Here is a 20042-nt window from a genome sequence, read left to right on the forward strand (position 1 = left end):
CGAATTAAAAAATGAGAACAGCATTTTTTTTTCTCTTTGATACTCGTTTTGAAGGAACATGAATGTGTTTGGTCAGGGTTTATGCTGTCATAGGAGGTGTGTGTGTGTGTGTGTGTGTGTGTGTACACGGCATACCCATTCTTGTTGAAAGCTTTGGCTAATCTTTAGTTAAATGCAAGATCATATGATACTCTGAAGTTTTCATAATTATAATATAGGACATTCTCTCTGAGGTTTTAAATTACTAAATCAGATGAGGACCCTTGGAAGTTTATTAGAAGTATATAATATTCCCTTTTAGGAATAGGTAGTGATCAAATCTTAATGAGTTGTCACTGTTTTAAGATCTGTGAAGTTCCCTAATTAGTATTCATACAGGTAATTTTAATGGAAATAACTTCTTGCAGTCTAAAATGTTGTGAAATAAATATTACTACACTCCTTCTGTCTTTATCTGGAACATTCTGCCTTTTTAGATATTTGTATATTATGGCTATTGCCCCTAAAAGCATAGATATGTTATGATTTATTACCTCTTCCTGCTTGTAAGATACATTTTTTTTCATATTTTAACATTTTTGAAATTGTGATTTGTTTAGAGTCACTTGGGACATTAATTTGAGTTTTTTCACCTTTGGAAAAGATGTTAGTAAATCAATTATGTATCTCAAAATCTATACTCAGAATCAGAATCAAGTAAATTCTACACACTAAATTATCATAATGCACTGCCCCAGGCATTTACTTTTGTCATGGGGCACTTTGATTAGTTGATTCCAATTTTGGCTCCTTAGTTCTTTTGTAGTACTGAGTTTAGTGTTCAACCCCTGGCTAGAAACACTGATTTTTCTGATCTTCAGGCGAATATTACACAGCCATATCTTCTTTAGCTGTCTGCTGATGAACACTTAGGCTACTTCCATACCATGGCTATTGTAAATAATGCTGCAATAAACATAAGGGGACATATACCTTTACAACTTAGCATTTCTGTTTTCTTGGGTAAATAGCAGTAATGAAAATATTTCATAAGGTTTTATTTATTTATTCATGAGAGACACAGAGAGAAAGAGAGAGAGAGAGGCAGAGAGGGAAGCAGGCTCCATGCAGGGAGCCTGATATGTGACTCAATTCCAGGCTCCAGGATCAGGCCCTGGGCTGAAGGTGGTGCTAAACAGCTGAGCCCCTTGGGCTGCCCTATTTCTATTTTTAATTAAGGAACCTTCATACCTTTTTCCACAATGGCTGTACTAATTTAGATTCCTACCAACAGTGCACAAGAGTTCCTTTTTCTCTATATCTTAGCCAACACTCATTATTTTTTGTCATTTTGATTTTAGCCATTCACCACTTACTGGTGTAGTAAGATATCTCATTGTGGTTTGATTTGCATTTCCCTGATGATTGATGATGCTGAGCATTTTTCATGTGTCATGGCCATCTGTATGTATTCTTTGAAAAATATCTATTCAGGTTCTCTGCCCATTTTTTAATAAGTTTTTTTTAAGAGAGAAATGGAATAAGTAAAGATCCAGAGGCATGCAGAAGGTACTAAGTGTATTCATGAGAGGAACTACCACATCTGGGGGAAAAAAAACTACTGGGCAAAAATTGTAGATACAATTCTCAGACCTCACACAGGGCCAGTGTAAGTCATGGAACAGTACTCAGTTGTATTTTGCCTCGGTAATAAGAAAACGTCATACATTAGCGGCTGCTCCAGACTCTCCTGAGAAAACACAGAAGCCAGAACTAAAAGTATCAAATTGTTTCTATTTAACTATTTCTCCAAAAAATGCTTAAATATATTCCTAGGAATATCCCAGCCTCAGTAACCAGACAATAAAAGGAAACAAAAGTCATCCAAATTGATAAGAAGTAATACTTTCACTATTTACATATGACATGATACTACATATAAAATACCTAAGTGTGCCTGGGTGTCTCTATCCCTTAAGTATCTGCCTTTGGCTCAGGTCATGATCCCAGGATCATGGGATGGAGCCCCACTTCAGGCTCTCTGCTCAGCAGGGAGCCAGCTTCCCCCTCTCCCTCTGCCCACCACTCCCCCTGCTTGTGGTCTCTCTCTGTCCCTCTATCAAATAAGTAAATCTTTAAAAAAAAAAACTGAAAGACTTCACCAAAAACTACTAGAATAAATGAGTTCAGTAAAGTTACAGGATTCAAAAATCAATGTACAGAAATCTGTTTTATTTCTATAGACTAATAATGAAGTAGTAGAAAGAGAAATTAAGAAAAAAATAATAAAGTAATAAGAGAAAGAAAAAAGTAATCTCATTTATAATCTCACCACAAATAATAAGATACCTAGGAATAAGCCTAACCAAAGAGATGGAAAGAACTGTGCTCTGAAAACTTTAAGACTTGTACTCTGAAAACAGTAAAGCATTGATGAAAGAAATTGAAGATGATACAAAGAAATGAGATGATTTCCATGCTCTTGGATTAGGAAAAAAAAATTGTTTACATATCTATACTACCCAAAGCAATCTACACATAAAATACAATCCCTATTAAAATACCAACAGTATTTTTCTCAGAACTAAAACAAATTACCCTAAAATTTGTATCCAACTACCAAAGACTGTAAATAGCCAAAGTAATCTTGAAAAAGAAAAATGAAGCTAGAGGAATCACAATTCCAGACTTCAAGTTATGTTACAAAGTTGTAGTGATTAAAACAGTACAGTACTGGCACAAAAATAGACCCATAGATCAATGGAAGAGAAAACCTAGAAATAAACCCACAATTAGACGGTCAATTAGTCTTCAACAAAGCAGAAGAACATCCAACGGGGGAAAAGACAGTCTCTTCAACTGTCTTTGACACTCTTCAAGTGCTAGGAAAACTGGTCAATGCAAAAATAAACTCAGAATGATTTAAAGGCCTAAATGGGGGACCTGAAACCATCAAACTCTTAGAAGAGAACACAGACAGTAATGTCTCTGATATTAAACATATTAGACAAATGGTAGCAACATTTTTCTAGATAGGTCTCCTAAAGCAAGGGAAAAGAAGCAAAAATAAACTACTGGGACTTCATCAAAATGAAAAGCATTTGCATGGTGAGGGAAACAATCAACAAAACTAAAAGGCAACCTACTGAATGGGAGAAGATATTTGCAAATGTCATATAGAATAAAGGGTTAGTGTCCAAAATACATAAAGAACTTACACAACTCCAAATCAAAACCACAATGAGATACCACCTCACACCAGTGAGAATGGGGAAAATTAACAAGGCAGGAAACCACAAATGTTGGAGAGGATGCGGAGAAAAGGGAACCCTCTTACACTGTTGGTGGGAATGTGAACTGGTGCAGCCACTCTGGAAAACTGTGTGGAGGTTCCTCAAAGAGTTTAAAATAGACCTGCCCTATGACCCAGCAATTGCACTGCTGGGGATTTACCCCAAAGATACAGATGCAATGAAACGCCGGGACACCTGCACCCCGATGTTTATAGCAGCAATGGCCACGATAGCCAAACTGTGGAAGGAGCCTCGGTGTCCAACGAAAGATGAATGGATAAAGAAGATGTGGTTTATGTATACAATGGAATATTACTCAGCCATTAGAAATGACAAATACCCACCATTTGCTTCAACGTGGATGGAACTGGAGGGTATTATGCTGAGTGAAGTAAGTCAGTCGGTGAAGGACAAACATTATATGTTCTCATTCATTTGGGGAATATAAATAATAGTGAAAGGGAATATAAGGGAAGGGAGAAGAAATGTGTGGGAAATATCAGAAAGGGAGACAGAACGTAAAGACTGCTAACTCTGGGAAACGAACTAGGGATGGTGGAAGGGGAGAAGGGCGGGGGGTGGGAGTGAATGGGTGACGGGCACTGGGGGTTATTCTGTATGTTAGTAAATTGAACACCAATAAAAAATAAATTAAAAAAAAAAGAACTTACACAACTCAACACCTCAAATACAAATGGTCCAATTAAAAAATGGACAGAGGACACAGACATTTCTCCAAAGGATATGTCCAAATGGTCAACAGATACATAAAAGATGTTCAATATCATTTGTCGTCAGGAAAATGCATATCAAAAGCATAATGAGATATGTCACACCAGTCAGAATGGCTAAAATCAAAAACGAAGAAAACCAACTTTTGAATGTGAAGGAAAAAAAAACTGTTGATGGGAATGGAAACTGGTGCAGCCAGTCTAGAAAACAGTATGGAGGTTCCTCAAGAAGTTAAAAATAGAACCACTCTACTATCAAGTAACCAGTCTACTAGGTATTTACCCAAAGGATACGAAAATATTGATTTGAAGGAATACATGCACCCCTAGATTCATACCAGCATTATTTACAATAGCCAAATCATAGAAACAGCCCTGCTGTACACCAAAAATGAATGGATGAAAAAGATGAGTCATGTATATAAAATGGAATATTACTCGGCCTTAAGAAAGAATGAGCTCTTGCCATTTGCAACAACATGGACAGAGGTGGAGAGAGAGTACAATGCTAAGTGAAATGAGTCAGTCAGACAAAGACCAATACCATAGAATTTCACTCACATGTAGAATTTAAGAAACAAATGAGCAAAGTGGAAAAGGACAAACCAAGAAATAGACTCTTAGCTATTGGTTATCAGAGCTATTGGTAGAAGGATCATTATAATAGGACATGGGATTAAAAAGCATACTTGTTGGGGCACCTGGGTGTCTCAGTTCTTGGATGATCAACTCTTGGTTTTTGGCTTGAGTCCTGATCTCATGGGTTATGGAATGAAGCCCTGTGTTGGGCTCTGTACTCACCAGGATTGTGCTTGGATATTTTCTCCCTCTGCCACTTCCCCTGTTCTCTCAAATAAATAAATAAATCTTAAAAAGTGCATTTGTTGTGAAGAGCCCTGCATGATGAATGGAATTGTACAATCACTGTACCTGGAATTCATCCTATTGATTTTTTTCCTCTGGAGAACCCTAATCTAGCTACTAAGACAATTTGAAGAAGAAAGAATAAAGGGTTTAATCTATACTTTGTACTATACACTAGTATTAACTTTATATATATATAAAGATTGTATTTATTTCAGAGAGAATGACAGAAGCATGCATGAATGAGGAGGAAGGACAGAGGGAGCAGCAGACACCCACTGAGCAGGGACTGTGATGTGGGGCTCAATCCCAGGACCTGGAATCATGACCTGAGCCAAAGGCAGACACTTAACTGAATGAGCCTCCCACTTGCTCTATGAGTCTAAATGTTAAACCTAAAACTATAAAATTTCTGGGCGGTGGGGGGGAGGACAAATTCTTTATAACCTGAGCTAGGCAAAAAATCTCTTTGATATGACACAACAAAATAAATTTAAAAATGATAAGTTAGATTTCCTTAAGATTAACTTTCATGTTCAGTAAAAGATATTGTTAAAAAAAATAAAAAGACAGGCTACCAATCTGGAAAAAAAACTGAAAATCACATAATTTGATAAAAGATTTCTTTAAAATATATAAAGATTATTCAAGAATTATAGAAAACATCTCAAACAAAATACTTTGACAATTCACTGAAGAAGCTATGTGGATGGCAAATAAGCATATGAAAAGATGTAAACCTAAGTAGTCATTAGGGAAATGAAAATTCAATGAGATATAACTACATGTCTATTAATATACCTAAAATTTAAGAAGACTAAGGATATCAAATGTTATAAGGTCCTGAAAGAACTATTTGTGGGAGTGTAAAATGCTACAACACTTTGTAGACCCTCCCTTGTTTTCCTTAAAATTTAACACGTAATTAACATATGACCTAGACATTCTGCTCCTAAGTATTTGCCCAAGGGAATTGGAAACATACAGCCATGCAAAGACTTGAGCATATACATTCATTTGCAATAACTTGCAGAAACCTAGAAACAACTCAAACATTCATCAAAAGGTGAATGGATAAATAAATTGTGGTATATACATATAATGGGGTGCTGCCTGGCAGTACAATTGAACTCTTGAGCAACAACATAGATGAATCTTTAATTATTTTGAGAAAAGGAAGCTAATGAAAAAGTACATTTTGTGTGACTGCATTCACATAAAATTCTAAAAAATGGAAACTAAATATTTAGCGACAGAGATAACTATAGAGACAGAAAAGCAAATCAGAGATTGCTTAAAGTTGAGGGGTTGAGGAATTGAGCAGAAGGTTACAAAAAGACACAAATTTGAGGAAGTGAGGGATCTATACTCATCTTGATTTTGGATTTTGAAGATTGGTACGGGAGTATAAACTATTTAAAACATCCATTGTATGCTTTACATACGTGCACTTTATGAAGGAAAGGGAAAAAAAGAATTTTCCCTGAATAAAAGAATACACATTGGCATACAGTTTGATATTCAGAAGAAGATAGTTCTATCAAAGTAGTTGTTACTGGTAGTCAAATAGTTATTTGAAGTCAATAGTTATTTTACGACCACATGGGTTCATAGATGTGGCTGCCAAACATAAGGGTCAGAGAGTAAAAATGCCTAGTCAACCACTTAGGCCAAGCACAAACACAGTCGAAGGTGCTTACGGTTTAATTGTGGCTTTGTTATTGCCAATGAGTATTTACTGAGAATTAACTGCTTGTCTTGTGATAAAGTCGATACTGGAGATCATCCCCTATTACAGTGATGTAATTCTTCCCTTAGTAGTTTGAAACCAAAGACAAGAGCTATTATTGCTCATTAAGTTAAACTGTAACTATGACAAAACATCTGAATCCAAAGGGAAAAAAAAAATCTAGCTAATTAGGTATCTGGCTCTGCAGATGTAAACATCTGAATGTTTAGCAGGTTTTTTGCCCCCTCCCCCTTCTTGTTCATATTCTGTAGATTCCTATTATTTAATTCAGTTAAAAATTTCCCATGCAGATCCCTGGGTGGCGCAGCGGTTTGGCGCCTGCCTTTGGCCCAGGGCGCGATCCTGGAGACCCAGGATCGAATCCCACATCAGGTTCCCGGTGCTTGGAGCCTGCTTCTCCCTCTGCCTATGTCTCTGCCTCTCTCTCTCTCTCTGTGACTATCATAAATAAAAAAATAAAAAATAAAAAAAATTTTTTTTTTAATTTCCCATGCATCCGAGAGAGTAAGAAAATCAAAATAAATACCTTGGATCTGCAAACAAAAGAAACCTTTGGATCAATATTTTTCTCATTGATTTTAAATGGCTTTACCATGTCACGTCAAAGGTTTTAATACATTGGCAACTACCTGACTGGTCCATGATTAAGTCTTTTGCTTGGATAAGTGAATGATTTAATCTACATTTTTAAAAGATTATAAAGCTAAGCAGTGTTTCTCAAACTTTGACGTGCATATGAATTAGCTGGATAGCTTATTAAGATGCAGATTCTTATTCAGTAAGTCTGTAGAGGGGCTTGAGACACAGCATTTTTAATCAATTCCAAGGTGGGCATATTAATTTCCTGTTGCTGCTATAGCGCATTTCCACAAACATACTGAATTAAAACAATACAAACTTCTAATTTACAGTTCTAGAGATGAGAAATCCAAAATCAGTTCCAATAATGTTTGCAGATGTTTGAGTTCCTTCTGGAAGCTTTGAGGGTGTATCTGTTAACTTGCCCTTTCCAGCTTGTTTGCATTCCTTTGCTCATGGCCTCCCATCACAACTACCTCCATTTCTGTAGCCACATCCCAATTCTCTGACAATCTTGCCTCCCTCTTGTAAAAATCCTTATGATTATATTGGTCTTGCCAAGATCTTAATTTAATTACTTCTATAGGATCTTTTTTGCTATGTCATATAACTTATTTGTAGACTTTCAGGATTACACATTGGTATCTTTGAAGCATCATTATTTGTTCTGCAATCAGGTGATATTGATACTGCACACTTTGAATAACAAGTCTCTGTAGTAGAATAAAGTCCAGGGACACTTATCCTGATAGGTCTTCTGAACAGAGAGATCACTCTTTGGTTCTGATTCTCTATTCAAATATAGTACAGAAATTGAACCAAGACCACAGGCCTTCTGTCCTGTCACACAAATAGTTACACACACCCACACACACCACACACACACATATATATTTTATATAAGTTACTTTTTGTTATATAAGTTATAAATTATATATATAACATATTTTTATGTTATATATAAGGTATATATAACATATAAGTTATATATAAGGCATATATAACCTTATATATAAGGTTATATATATAAGGTTATATATATAACATATATATAAGGTTTATATATAACCATATATAAATAATATATGTAATATATATATAACATATATATATAAGGTTTATATATAACCGCATATAAATAATATATGTATATGTGTGTCTATATATATGTATGTATGGACACACATACTATTTTTTATTTACTTATTCATGAGAGACAGAGAGAGAGATAACAGAGACATAGGTGGCAGAGGGAGGAGAAGCAGGCTCCATGCAGGAAGCCTGATGTGGGACCCGATCCAGGCCCCAGGATCACGTCCTGGGCTGAAAGCAGACACTCAACCACTGAGCCACTCAGCCGTCCCAACACACATACTTTAAAAGGTGATAGACTCACAATATATTTGATGGTGTGTAATTTTATTCCTTGGACATTGTATTTTCAAACTAAATGCTTTTAAAAGTCCTTCTGAGGGATCCCTGGGTGGCGCAGCGGTTTGGCGCCTGCCTTTGGCCCAGGGTGTGATCCTGGAGACCCGGGATTGAATCCCACATCGGGCTCCTGGTGCATGGAGCCTGCTTCTCTCTCTGCCTGTGTCTCTGTCTCTCTCTCTCTGTGTGTAACTATCATAAATAAATAAAAAGATTTAAAAAAATAAATAAATAAAAGTCCTTCTGAGAAAAACATTTCTGTGTATATAAAAGGGAAAGACAGAAGGTGGAGGGAGGGAGAGAGGAGAGGAGAGAGGTTTAAAAATGCATCATGATCTAAAGGTCATCAGATAGAGCCCTTCATCAAGTTTTATTCTCAGTGCGGAGCCTGCTTCAGACTTAGACTTAAGACTTTTCTCCCTCCCTCTCTCTTAAATAAGTAAATCTTTAAAGAAATAAAAAAATAAAAATGTACACTACATAAGGGGTCTGAAAGTCACCAATCTGTCTAAACAAGTAAGCTGAACAGACTGAAAAATTAAGTCTTCTTTGATCCATAAGACAGGGCAAAGGCTACAAGGCAAAAAACCCTGCCTCCAAGATTGGAGAGGCAGATGACTACAGATCATCAAGGTTTATCAGGACAAAGACTCATGAGCAAAATCCCAGATTTGTTTCAGTATTGTGAAAAACAGGAAAACCTGAAGTGTAATAGACAAGCTGTTGGAAGCTCACTATGGACAATTGTGAAAGTTAAAAACCTCAGGGGGAGCCAGTTATCAGTGGTCTACAAAATATTGTGAGATTTACCTGGTACTTGACCAGGTTCCCAAGAAAAGATCCTCCTGGGTTCTGTCAGGAAGAAAGGAAAAGAGAAACCATTTTGAAATAGATGAGAATATTCTGTTTTTAACAAGGCCTGTCATCTGAGAAAAACAGCAAATCAGAGGTTAACTGCTGGAGTATTATCAGAACTTAACGGACCTGGGGAAAGGTATACCCAACTGCAACCTATTCCAACTACCCCAACCTATCTAAATGATGAGAAAAAAGTGAAAAACATTGTGACCTAATCACAGGATCATAAGGTACTTTGCTCCCCCTGCACATCACCATCACATTACTAAAAGCCTATAGATAGCAGTTACTTTTCTGGTACATCATGCACAGCTACCAAGAAAAATTTACAAGGCCAAAAATAAATAGCCTACCAAAAGACAAAATAAAATAAAATAAATAAAATAAAATAAAATAAAATAAAATAAAATGTAAACAAAACAAGCTTCACACCAGACATGTTGAAATTATCATACTAGAAATTCTAAACAAAGCATATGATTAATATGTTAAGGGAGCTAATGAATAAAGTAGACAGCATGCAAGAACAGATGGCCAGTATAAGTAGAAAGCTGGAAATCCTAAAAATAAAAAATAAATTCTCGGGTTAAAAATACATAGTAACAGGGATCCCTGGGTGGTTCAGCGGTTTAGCGCCTGCCTTTGCCCAGGGCGCGATCCTGGAGACCCGGGATCGAATCCCACATCGGGCTCCCGGTGCATGGAGCCTGCTCCTCCCTCTGCCTGTGTCTCTGCCTCTCTCTCTCTCTCTCTCTCTCTCTGTGCTCTCTGTGTGTGTGACTATCATAAATAAATAAACATTAAAAAAATAAATAAATAAATAAAAATACATAGTAACAGAAATGAAGAATGCATTTGATGGGCTTGTTAGTACACTGGACATAGCTGAGGAATCCTGTAGCTATAAGGTACCTCAAGAGAATCCTCCAAAACTAAAAGCAAATAGAACAATGACAAAAATAAAACAGAATGGCCAAGGACTATGGGCCAAATGTAATATAGGCATAATGGGACTACCAGAAGACGACAGAGAAAACGGGACAGAAGATATATAGAAAGAGATGGAGTACTTCCAAATTCGTTCTATGAGGCCAGCATCACCTTAATTCCAAAACCAGACAAAGACCCCACCAAAAAGAAGAATTACAGACCAATATCCCTGATGAACATGGATGCAAAAATTCTCAACAAGATACTAGCCAATAAGATCCAACAGCACATTAAGAAAATTATACACCATGACCAATTAGGATTTATCCCTGGGACACAAGGCTGGTTCAACACCCGTAAAACAATCAATGTGATTCATCATATCAGCAAGAGAAAAACCAAGAACCATATGATCCTCTCATTAGATGCAGAGAAAGCATTTGACAAAATACAGCATCCATTCCTGATCAAAACTCTTCAGAGTGTAGGGATAGAGGGAACATTCCTCAACATCTTAAAAGCCATCTACGAAAAACCCACAGCAAATATCATTCTCAATGGGGAAGCACTGGGAGCCTTTCCCCTAAGATCAGGAACAAGACAGGGATGTCCACTCTCACCACTGCTATTCAACATAGTATTGGAAGTCGTAGCCTCAGCAATCAGACAACAAAAAGACAATAAAGGCATTCAAATTGGCAAAGAGGAAGTCAAACTCTCCCTCTTCACCGATGACATGACACTCTACAGAGAAAACTCAAAAGACTCCACCCCAAGATTGCTAGAACTCATACAGTAATTTGGTAGCATGGCAGGATACAAAATCAATACCCAGAAGTCAGTGGCATTTCTATACACTAACAATGAGACTGAAGAAAGAGAAATTAAGGAGTCAATCCCATTTACAATTGCACCCAAAAGCATAAGATACCTAGGAATAAACCTAACCAAAGAGGTAAAGGATCTATACCCTCAAAACTATAGAACACTTCTGAAAGAAATTGAGGAAGACACAAAGAGATGGAAAAATATTCCATGCTCATGGATTGGCAGAATTAATATTGTGAAAATGTCAATGTTACCAAGGGCAATTTACACGTTTAATGCAATCCCTATCCAAATACCATGGACTTTCTTCAGAGAATTACAACAAATTATTTTAAGATTTGTGTGGAATCAGAAAAGACCCCGAATAGCCAGGGGAATTTTAAAAAAGAAAACCATATCTGGGGACATCACAATGCAAGATTTCAGGTTGTACTACAAAGCTGTGGTCATCAAGACAGTGTGGTACTGGCACAAAAACAGACACATAGGGATCCCTGGGTGGCGCAGCGGTTTGGCGCCTGCCTTTGGCCCGGGCGCGATCCTGGAGACCCAGGATCGAATCCCACATCGGGCTCCCGGAGCATGGAGGCTGCTTCTCCCTCTGCCTGTGTCTCTGCCTCTCTCTCTCTCTCTCTGTGACTATCATAAATAAATAAAAATTGAAAAAAAAATATTTAAAAACAGACACATAGATCAATGGAACAGAATAGTGAACCCAGAAGTGGACCCTCAACTTTTTGGTCAACTAATATTCGATAAAGGAGGAGACTATCCACTGGAAGAAAGACAGCCTCCTCAATAATGGTGCTGGGAAAATTGGACATCCACATGCAGAAGAATGAAACTAGACCACTCTCTTGCACCATACACAAAGATAAACTCAAAATGGATGAAAGATCTAAATGTGAGACAAGAGTCCATCAAAACCCTAGAGGAGAACACAGGCAACACCCTTTTTGAACTTGGCCCCGCAAAGGATACAGTCAACAAAACTAAAAGACAACCTACAGAATGGGAGAAGATATTTGCAAATGATGTATCAGATAAAGGGCTAGTTTCCAAGATCTGTAAAGAACTTATTCAACTCAACACCAAAGAAACAATCCAATCATGAAAAGGGCAAAAGACATGAAGAGAAATCTCACAGAGGAAGACATAGACATGGCCAACATGAACATGAGAAAATGCTCTGCATCACTTGCCATCAGGGAAATACAAATCAAAACCACAATGAGATACCACCTCACAGCAGTGAGAATGGGGAACATTAACAAGGCAGGAAACCACAAATGTTGGAGAGGATGCGGAGAAAAGGGAACCCTCTTACACTGTTGGTGGGAATGTGAACTGGTGCAGCCACTCTGGAAAACTGTGTGGAGGATCATCAAAGAATTAAAAATAGACCTGCCCTACGACCCAGCAATTGCACTGTTGGGGATTTACCCCAAAGATACAGATGCAATGAAACGCCGGGACACCTGCACCCCGATGTTTCTAGCAGCAATGGCCACGATAGCCAAACTGTGGAAGGAGCCTCGGTGTCCAACGAAAGATGAATGGATAAAGAAGATGTGGTCTATGTATACAATGGAATATTCCTCAGCCATTAGAAAGGACAAATACCCACCATTTGCTTCGACATGGATGGAACTGGAGGGTATTATGCTGAGTGAAGTAAGTCAGTCGGAGAAGGACAAACATTATATGTTCTCATTCATTTGGGGAATATAAATAATAGTGAAAAGGAATATAAGGGAAGGGAGAAGAAATGTGTGGGAAATATCAGAAAGGGAGACAGAACGTCAGAATATCAGAAAGGGAGAAAGACTGCTAACTCTGGGAAACGAACTAGGGGTGGTAGAAGGGGAGGAGGGCGGGGGGTGGGAGTGAATGGGTGACGGGCACTGGGGGTTATTCTGTATGTTAGTAAATTGAACACCAATAAAAAATAAATTAAAAAAAAAAAGAAAGGGAGACAGAACATGGAAGACTCCTAACTCTGGGAAACGAACTAGGGGTGGTGGAAGGGGAGGAGGGCGGGGGTTGGGGGTGACTGGTTGGCGGGCACTGAGGGGGCACTTTACGGGATGAGCACTGGGTGTTATGTATGTAGGCAAATTGCACACCAATAAAAATAAATTTATTTTTAAAAAAGAAATTTAAAGTACAATGAAAGTAATAAAAATAATAAAAATATAAAAAATATTAATATATACATAACAATTAAAATTAAGCACTTAATAAAAAAAGAATTGCAGAAAATAAATAAAAATATTAAGAAAACACAAAGTATTAAAGGAGCTAGATCCTACTTTCCCCGTAGAAATGAAGCTTTGCCGGCCTCTGTGATCAGTACTCTTGGTGGGACCCAGTGGTCTGTGCAGTCCTCTGGGGAAGGGCCCATCGCTCTGATTCTCAGGTGTCCTCTTCCTTACTGAAGATGCACCTGCAGGTCTCAGAGGCGGGGCTCAGTGTAAGCGCCTCTGGCCACCAGCAGGTGGCGCTGTGCTGCTGCCTGAGGATCAGTGCTGATGGGTGGGATGAGTGTGGGGGCCCTGCGTTCCCTGCCCTGAAGCTGAACATCCTCCCCGCAGCCTGCAGTCAGCCTTCACAGAAGAGCCATCAAGCGCTCTTGTCTCCGCAGGTTTTTTTGCTTTTTTGTTTTTTTTTAAGATTTTATTTATTTATTCATGACAGTCACAGAGAGAGAGAGAGAGGCAGAGACACAGGCAGAGGGAGATGCAGGCTCCATGCACCGGGAGCCCGACGTGGGATTCGATCCCGGGTCTCCAGGATCGCGCCCTGGGCCAAAGGCAGGCGCCAAACCGCTGCGCCACCCAGGGATCCCTGTCTCCGCAGTTTGTGTCAGAACCCTGCGTTCACCCTGCCTGTGTCCCAGCTTTTCTTGTAATGTAATCTCACATGCGGGACTGAGTTTCAAAACTCCAAAATATAGGGCCTCCCCTGTTGGAGACCTGTGCTCCTGCTGCCCGGGAGTGTCTCCTCCACTTCCGCAGTAGGTGAAGCACAAGGGGACAAGGGGCAGCCAGGAGGAAGGTGTGCTGAAGGGACCCGATGGCCGGGCGGATGGTCGTTCATGGGCATCTGGTCACGGTGGGCGGGAGCCGTGTGTGTCAGGTGCGTGCCTGTGGCGCCTGCGTGTCGGTCCGGGAGCCCCAGGGCTGTGGCTCAAGGGCACCTCGTCTGCAGAGACGGAGGGAAGGCGTCTCCTGGGATCCCTAAGGATGACCCCGTGCAGGCAGCGGGCAGCTCTCCGACGTCCGTCTCCTGCTGGGCTCGTCTGCTTGGGGCTGCAGTGCAAGAGATGGGAGGGCGGGGGGCCCCCACCGAGGGGACCACGGACTTTCCTGCGGGCGGTGTCCTAAATGCAGAGCCTTTCAGGAGCGGGTGCGCCCCCGAGGGAGCTCCAGGGGCCAAAACCTGATTGGAGCTGATGGCGGCAAAGGGCCACGGGCGTCGCTAAGTGCCCTTGCAGGGACTTTGTTCTGCCTACGTTGTGGGTGGTCGGTTGCCAGGCAGTGCCCGCGGAGGACTAGCACCAGGGCCGGGAGCAGCCCTCCAGCCCCTGGAGGATGTCTACCAGCCCCGTGGACCCTGGTCCCTAGTTCTCAGGCTGGGCTGGAACCATAGGATCATTTGGAGGATCCCCATTTGGGTGGACAGTGGGGTGAGGTGGTCCTTACCAGTTCAAGGCCCTTGGTCCCTGCCTCCAAGGCCACGACCCTCAGCCATCCTGCCAGCTCCCACCTGGACACCTTCTCCTCCAGGCTCATTCCCAGCGTGGTGGCTATGGTTTGCACAGATGCCAGGGCCCCTGGAAAGCTCAGGGATAGGGATGGCTCAGGCCACCGGTGGGCGGGACAGCCTCCAGGGCTGACGTGTGCCCTTGAGATCCAGTGTGAGTGCAACCCCGGTTGTACCTCCGCGACATGGGTGTAGACGTGCCATGGCCGAGGGTCCAGGGACCTCTCCTCAGCACACTGAGAGAGCAGTCCTCCCACCTCAGCAAGGGGGCCGTGCTTCCCCGGGGTTTCCCTAGACCTAGCAAAAGCCCCATCTGTCCCGAGGCCACCCTCGCCAGACACCATGGATTCCGTCGTCGCAACCCATTCTGTTCTGGGAAGGAGCCGGACCCACCCACTGTGTCTATGGAAACTATGGGTGGAGGGTGTCTAGCATCGGCTCTACCTATGGACAGGTCCACACAATCCCTCCCATGGAGCCAGATGCACATAGAAAGGGACATCCCGAGTGCCTGTGCAGCCCCGTCGCTTGGGTGTCCGCCTGGGCTCAGGTCATGATCCCAGGGTCCAGGATGGAGCCTCAAGTGGGGCTCCCTGCTCAGTGGGGTCCTGCTTCTCTCCTGCCAGTGCGCGAGCTCTCTCGCTCGCTCTCTCTCACCATGCACCCCCATAAATCTCTAAAGCATTTCACAGAAAAGGAAATGCAGATACAGATAATGGTGGACACGCATGTGTGCACAGAGGTGACTAGGGGAGGCAGAGAGGTTGGGGTATAAGGGCCACCTCTCAGAACTCCGCTTCCTCGCAAACGCTGAAACCCACGTGTTGGATCCGGAGGCCTCAGATGAGGATGTCAGCTCTCATCTCCAAGGCGTGTGGGACATGTCAGGGGCATAGTAAACCCGAAGGGACCGACCGCCCCCACCCCCCTGTTCTTCCAAATTTTCCACCGACATTCCTTTCCTGAGGTTCAATGACCAGACAGTAAGTTGCAAAGGAAGCTCCCGTGACAGTGTGACCTCTGTGTGTGTCTACCTGTGAGAGAAAATGAGGTAGAGGGGTCAGGAGACAGAGATAGACAGAGAGACAGAGAGAGACAGAGTGAGAGACAGAGAGACAGAGGAGAGAAAGAGAGAGAGAGATTTAGAGAAATAGAGGGAGACAAGCATAGAGGGAGGAGGCGACCATGAGGGAGGAGTGGGGAGATTCACTGCCCGCCCACGAGGATCGGGGTTAGGGGTGAATTAGGCCTCAGCTGACACCGTCACGGCCAGATCGCGTGCGTGGAGTGTGTGTCCCTGGGCATCCCCGCGACCCCTTGGAGGAGTGCTCACACAAGCAGCGCCTCCACCAGTGATGGTGGCTGTGTGTGGGGAGGGTGAGTGAGGCCTGTGCGTGTGTCTGTGCCAAGTTGGGAGCTGTAGGTGGGCGTCTTGGTGTCTCCGCAGCCCGTTTCGGGCACAGGCACGGGAAGGATTGAGAATGTTGCGAGACAGGCAGGAAGGAAGGGACCGAAGGCCCAGGGGACAAATGACACCACGAAATCGCTCGGGGGAGACAGAGAGATGTTTATTGTAGCCATGGGTCACCCCGTGGAGCTTGAACAGCCGGGATGAGGTTTCCTCAGGTGACTCTTGGCAGGGAAGAGAGGTGACCCGGCTGAGGGAAGACCTGTGACAGGCTGACCGCTAACGTCTGCTGCTTCCTGAATAGCCAGGGACCCTTGAGGGTCCAGGGGCCTGCTGATGGGTCCCACAGAAGGAAAACACATGCACATGCACAAAGGCACACACGCGGCTGAGGTTCTGGAACGCACCCCAGTGGGACCGTCTCACACTGACCGCCCCGAGTGGCTGTGGCCACCCCTCTGGCTGCCACTTGGTGACAGTTGGCAGTGCTCTGGGCAAGATGCCAGGCCAAGGCCCCAGGACATTCCCGCCGTAGCCTGGGACAGGAGGCTGACGGGGGAGACCTCAGGCTTTGCCCCTTAGGCCATTCCCACCCTGACAGCCTAGATGCATCCGAGTCCCTGGGCAACACAGTCCAGACCTGGAGCATGATGGCTGCTCCTCCTGGCCTCAGGCTCCGTCCGGCCCCTGGCTGAACTGAGGGTTCCCCCTCCTCTGAGTCACGCTAGGGCCCCATGTTCCCCTGGATGCCTGAATGCATGGGTTGGGCGTGGGGAGGACAGGTCCTCCCTGCTCCTAGGCCTGAGGCCACAAGGAGTCCTGTAGCATTTCCAGCAGAGCGTGAAAATCGTCCTCGCTGAGGGGTGCTTCCAGGGGTCCTGGAGGTTCGTCCTCCTGCAGAGTCCCCACCCACAAGGGGTGGACATCTTCTTCCATCTCATCGGCTGAGAAAAGCTCTTGTAGGAAACTGGAGGTGTCCGCACACAGCTGGTGCTGTGGGGGCAGCGGGACACATGGCCCTGCAGGAGGGGGAGGCTGTTGCCACCAAGCGGGGCTCTCCCCGGGGGCGGGCTGCTGCCCTGTCCCATCCTGGGACCCTGCTGTGCCCATGACTGCCTGGGAACTTTGGCCCCTCCTCGGCGTGGCCTGATCGGTGCCCGAGGGACCTGCATGACCCCAGTGTTGAGGAGGATCAACAGGCGGAGGCCGCGGGCCAACTTGCGAGGGCAGGGGCGCCTTGCTGGGGTGCTCTTTCGGCTGCTGGCATCTCCCAGGGGAGGGGAGGCCAAGGTCAGCATGACCTGGTGAGAGGCCCCCTCCTGGAGTCAGTTCTGGGCAGCATCGGCTCCCCAGGACTCTGGGAGCAGCAGCGATTCCTCCTTGCCCACCTAAGGTTGGTGTGACCAGGCTGGCCCCCGGAATCAGGCGCCCAAAGCCCCCACAAGAAACTGAAGGGACAACAAACACGGAGGAGACAGGAGGTGTCCCTGCAGCCTGCGTCTGCATGCTTCCCAAGGGATCGAAGGGAGCCAGATTTGGAGAGCTCCTGGGGACCCTTGACAGGTGGCTTTGGTCCAATGGGACCGTCCCGCGAGGACTGGGTTTGTGGTTTGCCGCCAAAGCATTCTCGGGCCCACTTGGGCTCTGCCCTGGGTGCCGAGCTCTTCTGTTCTGAAACCAAACCTGGGACAGAGAATAGGGGTTGTGGCCATCAGGAGGACGGGATGCCAAGTCTGCTTGCCCGTGACCTGCCCTGTCCCACCTCACCCACCACACACACACACCCCGCCCTGTGCTCTCTCCAGGAAAGACGCAGTGAATGGTTGGGGCTGCACCTCAGGCCACGGCTGTCCCTACCTTTCCATGGGCCCTCGAATACCACGTGCACGCCCTGGGCAACCTTGGCCACCTAGCCGGGAGCATACTGGGCCTGTGTCACTTCGCCTGGCAGGTGCTTCTGCTGCTCTTCGCTCCCTGCCCTGCCCTCGCCTTCTTTGCCATTTGCGGCCTGGGGATCAGCCGTGCCCTGAGTCCTGGGACCGAGACTCAGCCGACGGCCTGCCCCACTTTACCCAGGATAGTCCACGTCCTGAGGTCTGCTCCCGGCTGCCCTCAACACCTCTGTCCCCATCTACTCTTGGGTGTGAACGTGTGGAAAACCACATCCTCTGCCTCAGAGCCTTGGACTCATGGCTACGGGGTCTGACTGCAGGCACATCTGTGATGGGCCGAGGGAAAGGCGTGGGCAGCCAGCCCTCCACATCCAGAACAGCTACGTTTGCATCGGCCCTCCCTCCCGTCCTGGCTGGAGGAAAAGAGGAGCTCAGGTGAGCTCCTGGAGTTTCCCCTCTGACCCTGGAAAAGACGCGTCAGAGGAAAGCCAAGGCGTGCCACCTGAAGCAGCCTCCTCACTCACGCTCTTGCACCAACCAAGAGTCTTTCAGAGAATCTGCCTATATCTCCCTGAAAGCTGCCTCACACCTCCCATCCCGTAAAGCGCTGTGTGCAGAACTAAGGCAGAAGAGCCGCACACAGCTGGGCTCCCCGAATCCTCTCCCTCACCTGGATTAGGGCCTGTAATCCCGGCTGATTAGATTATCCACACAAGCTGTGGCTCCTGGGCAGGATCCGTTTTAGCCCCGTGGTCCTGAGGCCCAGGGCAGCATCACACCGGTCTCCACACAAAGGACGGCAAGCCCACGCACACTAATGGCATCTTGGGGGCGTACTCAATGGATAAGCGGGCTGAGTTTGAAGCCGCTGAGACTACGGCTTCTCTCGAGAGGGGCCAACTTGGACATATTCCCACTTTGGTCCGGTCACCATTTCTACAAGCATGTGTGCTAACCAACATTGAGTTTGGAAATTCTTCCTTTGGACGGGTTCTCCCGGGCTTAGTCAACACTCTGCCCCTGGTGCCTCTGCCCCACACCCCGCGGGTACCCCCTCCCCAGGAGCCCACGTCTCTCCAGCACCATGTAAGGGCCACCTTCCCTTCCACAGGGAACAACCCCCGTGACACGCTGTAAAAACTCACCTGAATTCTGGCTTCTGGAAGGCCTGTTTTTCTGGCCAGGCTTTCCCTCATACCAATGCCAGGAAACCGCTCCTCCTCAAAGGCTTGAAGGAGGATACTGGTTTGGGATGCAGAAATGGATGTCCGTTTTCTCCTGCCTTCCTTCGGGACTCGACCTAAAGAGAGAACAAGGTTGGAGAGGAGGGCTTGGACGCCAATAGCACAGCCAGTGTGGAGACAGAAGTGGGTGTCAGGGTGTGTGTGATGGTGTGTGATGGTGTCTGAATTCATATGACTGCGTGTGTGTGTGTGTGTGTGTGTGTGAGAGAGAGAGAGAGAGAGAGCGCTTTTCTGCATGTTCTCTGTCTTCATAGGCTCTCCTTCCCTGAGCCCAAGGAGACAGAGCCTGGACCGAGCCCCAGAGCCAGCGTTTGAATAACAATGGTGAGTTGATGGAAGAAGAGGCCTGTGTCCTGGCTAGCAGGTTCAGGACAGGAAGATGCAGATACTTCCTGACCCAGAAACAGCCCGCCTGCTGCCTGCCCAGGAATGGCAGGCGGGGTGTCGCCATCTGGGGTCACAAGGGTGGCTAGAGCCTGAGAGCAGAGCT

At 44.7% G+C, this 20042-nt stretch overlaps 1 protein-coding gene across 1 annotated transcript; it reads right to left on the minus strand.

The window, feature by feature from the left end:
• Window positions 1–16565: 16565 nt before the first annotated feature.
• Window positions 16566–19633, minus strand: LOC100683783 (double homeobox protein 4C-like). The gene is made up of 2 exons (XM_038562392.1): window positions 19454–19633; window positions 16566–18099 (listed from the first exon to the last, which is right to left on the minus strand). Exons 1-2 carry the CDS (start codon window positions 19502–19504, stop codon window positions 17212–17214), a joined length of 939 nt encoding a protein of 312 aa, XP_038418320.1. The 5' UTR covers window positions 19505–19633; the 3' UTR covers window positions 16566–17211.
• Window positions 19634–20042: the final 409 nt, after the last annotated feature.

Source organism: Canis lupus, chromosome 17, assembly GCF_011100685.1.
Source record: "Canis lupus familiaris isolate Mischka breed German Shepherd chromosome 17, alternate assembly UU_Cfam_GSD_1.0, whole genome shotgun sequence".
Classification (NCBI taxonomy): domain Eukaryota; kingdom Metazoa; phylum Chordata; class Mammalia; order Carnivora; family Canidae; genus Canis; species Canis lupus.